The 4,450-nt window shown below is 34.5% G+C and overlaps 1 protein-coding gene across 1 annotated transcript; it reads right to left on the reverse strand.

Annotated features, from left to right (window-relative positions):
- Positions 1–8: 8 nt before the first annotated feature.
- LOC105119546 (uncharacterized) lies at positions 9–3,843 on the reverse strand. The gene is made up of 6 exons (XM_011017693.1): positions 3,501–3,843; positions 3,089–3,282; positions 2,706–2,739; positions 1,138–1,187; positions 507–1,064; positions 9–353 (listed from the first exon to the last, which is right to left on the reverse strand). Exons 1-6 carry the CDS (start codon positions 3,811–3,813, stop codon positions 84–86), a joined length of 1,419 nt encoding a protein of 472 aa, XP_011015995.1. The 5' UTR covers positions 3,814–3,843; the 3' UTR covers positions 9–83.
- Between the last annotated feature and the right edge of the window lie 607 nt (positions 3,844–4,450).

The following is a 4,450-nucleotide window of genomic DNA, read 5'->3' on the forward strand; positions in this document are numbered from 1 at the left end:
ACAAATAAACTGCAAAGGAACCGATAATCAAAGCTGACTTGGTCAGTTATTATTTACGGCTGGTGTTGTCATTTTAACGGTTCTTACTCTTGGTGAAGTTCTTGCTGAGAATCCTTGAGTTGAAGGGATCCCAACCGGGTAGAATTATCATAATCTTGAAGAATATGTTCTGGTATTCCTGGAACTATCAATCCTGCAATCCTTAGCAGTCTCATAAACCAACTCTCTCTGTAGTCCTGGCCCTGGAGGTAAGGGATTATAAAACTTCTGATGAGCTCCCAGACAGCATTGAGGTACTTGGGGAGTATCAACAACAAAGAGAAGTAGTTCTTGTTCGGCTCTTCTTCCATAACCTGCGTCCCGATCACAATTATCATTCATGGCTGTGTTAGTGACTTATCAACAATCTTACTGAATACTGAGTTCTGCTGATACATAATCGAGTCAAGAAAAGAGTCATCTGGTTGGAATTTACAAGCAAAGCAAGAGAGCGAGAGAGCACTGACCTTTCCTTTATAGAAGCTATTGAAGTAGATGCAGGGACCGAAATGCTTGAATAAAAGAAGATTGTCATCATAGGGCAATCTAGGCACTATGTCATTACTGTAGACATGCCTCAGGTACCTTACTTCATACCTTTTCAACTTATCTACCATAAATTCCCCAAATTGTCCATCTCCTACTCTGGGCTGCCCGAAGGTGTAAACCCCTTCCAATCTCTCAAGCAACCAAGCCTCCTGGTGTAATGCTAACACTCCCATAAACAGTATAGCCACTGCCCCACCCAAGCTATGCCCTGTTAATATAAATTTTGCCTTCTCATTCTTGCGCAATATGTCCCTCAGCATTCGTCTAATTTCGTAGTATGCATAAAAATGGCCACTGCCTTGTTCAATTTCTTTGGGCCAGCCATTCTCTTGTAGGCCTAGGGCTTTCATGAAGCCACGGTGGAGCTTACCAATGCCTTGAAGGTCATACCACGAGAGATCCACATCTGTGGTCCAGTCATCTGCATCAAATGGGTTGGTCCCTCTGAAAGCCACCACAATTAAGGTTGGGTCAACCTTCTTATGTCCAGTCATCTGCATCAAACGGGTTGGTCCCTCTGAAAGCCACCACAATTAAGGTTGGGCCAACCTTCTTATCTTGGAACATTATTGCTTGCGTTGAGGCCCTTTCCTGGTACCCTGTGCGGCATTCAAATCAGATGTTCAGACAAATATGCTTTTATTTTGGGTGTGTGATTGTGGTTTAAAAAAAAAAATTAAATTAATAATTGTTTTAGTATTTTAATATTTTTATGTTAACATTTAGTATTTTAATATGTTTATGTTAAAAATAAAAAATATTTTTAAAAAATACCATACATCAAATTAAATATTAAATATATGCACAACTATATTCCTAGCAAACGCTTGAGTCCTTTCATTAGTTTTCTTGGTAATTTATCTTTTATTTTATTGTTTGGAAGTGTAGTTGTTGTTGCTGTTGCTTTTCATGTCAAAATACATACCAACGATATTTTTTTATTTGTTAAAAATCATTTTTGACATCAGCACATCAAAATGATTTGAAAACGCTAAAAATATATTAATTTAAAATTAATAAAAAAAATTAATTTTTTTCAAAAACGCTTTTGAAATGCAGAAACAAACAGACGCTCACCAAGCATAAAGAAAACCAAAAAATGCATTTGAAAAAGGTAGTTTAGAGAATTTACAAGCAACTCCAACCGGCCCGGGGGTTTATGATTTTTTCTATAAAAATTATTAAAATAACTAAATTGCAATCTACCATTAAATTTTAAAAGGGCTACTTTTAATAAAATAAACTAGTTTGATCTCTCGTGCTCTCCTACGCGATGGAGTGTTTTTTTAACGATGCAAGAAGAAGAAGAAGAAGAAAGAATGGAGTGCACCAGTCAATTAATTTCCTCGTGTATCTCGCAGCCTACATCACCTTGACCTAATGTTTTTGTTCTTAGAATACCTTGACCTCATGTTGCTTAAAGTTCAAGAGAGCTTCGGATTTTACAACATGTTTACTTTTCTTTGTGTCTCTATTCTCTTTCTACGAACAACGCTTCAATTCTGAATCTTGCTCGTCTGTATTCAAAACAAGACCATCGTTTTAAAACTTTAACATCTTATCCACGTTTATGTTTTTTCTCATCCTTGAAATGTCTTGCTAAAATTCCTAACTTGAAATGAAAAGTTTCTTCGACGTGAATTGACTTAGCTAAGAGTTATTTCAAAGAGATGGTGTTAAATTTGATATTAATTCTTAGATCATACGGACCTCCGTATCAATTGTGACAACATTATCATATAGTGTTTTTTCCGAGAAATGATAACCTCTAATTTTTTAATTGAAAACATACTTATCTAGTATAGGATGAAGTTTGATTCAATCCAAGTTCGAGTTTAAGTAAAATATATAGTAACTTAAATAAAAAAAAATTTAAATTTTTTATAAAATTAATTCAAATCCAAGAATTTAATAAAAATTTAATTAGATTAATCAAGTGGATTACATTTAATCATCAAGTGGATGAGCACATGATTAATTAATTAATTAGGTTAACCACAAATTGAAAATAAACTGACTTGTACTCTACTACAAATAATTAAATTATATATCATATCAACCGACTAGCCTGGGCGGGCTGAGTAGCTATGATTGAAAGTATAAGCCTTGCTTCTTACCGTTCCAGTAGTCGTAGGAACCCAAGAACTCCATCTGCAGAAAAGTGAAAAGAAAACGAAAAACAACCATCGTTACATCTCATGGGATATCAGTGAAACATTTTCATTAATCTCTGGAGCTGCTCTTTTTTTTTTTTTCACGGCTAGCTAGTATATATGATCAGAACTAATTCTACATATTGTACTGTAATTAAGGGATATGCCTCCATTAAAAGTACCAAGTTTGAGCACATAAATTGTTTTTTTTTTTAAAAAGCACAAATTAATCAAAAAAATGGAACAACTTTTGGGTTCTAGCTAGACAGTTAGGTTTTCTGTAACTCGATCCATGTTGTAACCAAAAACAAAAGGTCTGATCCTGTGGTTTTAGTGCTGGTACTTACGTTCCAATGATCTTTGACGATGGTTTCGATGAAAGCTTTGTTTTCGTATGACAATTTGGCGGCCATCAAAGACAAGGAAGTGTTATATTTTATTTCCCCGGGTCTGCTACTCTTGTCTAGCTCTATTCTCCAGTCAGAATGTCCTACCGTAGATCTGAACGTCGCTGATGATTCATCCGGCCTCACAACCTTGCCTGCATAAGTACAATCCATTCTTAATTAGCTATTAGAACCCCATATTCTGCATTAAAGGGTTGATTGTAACTGCATGCACTCATGCATGGACATATATAGATTCGATCAAAAGGTGACCAAAAACCTTTTTTCAATTCACAATTAAACTGATTTATGCTCTAATTCTTCCCTTATTTTATGCCAAGAAAAAATAAAAATTCATGGGAGCTGCACATACCCTTCAAAAAATTCAACAGGAGCTTGAAAGGGCCACCGTTGTTTGAGATAAGATTTAAACAGTACTCTAAAATATGCCCTGTTTGAGCCATGGTTTCCCTGCAAGAAAGAAGGATTTTTTGCACAAGAATCGAGATGAAAATTAGCCATCGTCGATTAATATCTCTCAGCCGGTTCTCTTCGGAGCAGTCAACGAATTTTCTACTTTTTACATCAGAGCAGAATAAGAGAAGAACGAGTTCCTTCAAACTAGCTTCCTTTGGATCGAGCAACAACTTATCTTGACAGAAATGCTCGTCATTGCAAGTGGCCATGGCTTGGAAGCAAAGAAGAAATGATGAATTGATATCTCAATGTCTGATGCAGAATTAGCTAAAGGTTTCTATGTTTATATAGTGAAGTAACTAAGATTCCGTCCCTCAACTAAATACTCTGTTTCAATTAAGTTCTTAGAGTTCGAGATTAGTCAAAGTTACCCTAAACTACCGCACATAACTCAATTGTGTCCCATATTAATCTACAGCGATCAAAAGAATTTACTACCAAAATTCATAAAACTTGTGTATTTTTTCTCACATGCCCAACATCACTTCAAATCTGTTATTCCAAATTCTTCAGAATATCAAGTTGCAACAAATAAAAACATTTTATGCTAAAAAATAAAATTAAAAAAAAAACGATATTTTGTTGAAAAACGACCGGAATAACTAAGTTCTATATTTCTTTTTCTATCACTTGCGACTGTGTTCATGATTAGTAAGAGATCACACGAAATATACATATATATATATATATATATATAGTTATTAATCTCTTTTGATTGGTACAATATTGATTAAAATATATAGTTTTATTTAGGGTAATATTGCTAAATTTTATATTTGAAGAGTTTAATTGAAATCATGTGTATAGTAGATGACTAAGCTGTCGTTTCCCTTGCATTTTGTAAAA

Source organism: Populus euphratica, unplaced genomic scaffold (genome assembly GCF_000495115.2).
Source record: "Populus euphratica unplaced genomic scaffold, PopEup_1.0 scaffold2998.1, whole genome shotgun sequence".
NCBI classification, from domain to species: domain Eukaryota; kingdom Viridiplantae; phylum Streptophyta; class Magnoliopsida; order Malpighiales; family Salicaceae; genus Populus; species Populus euphratica.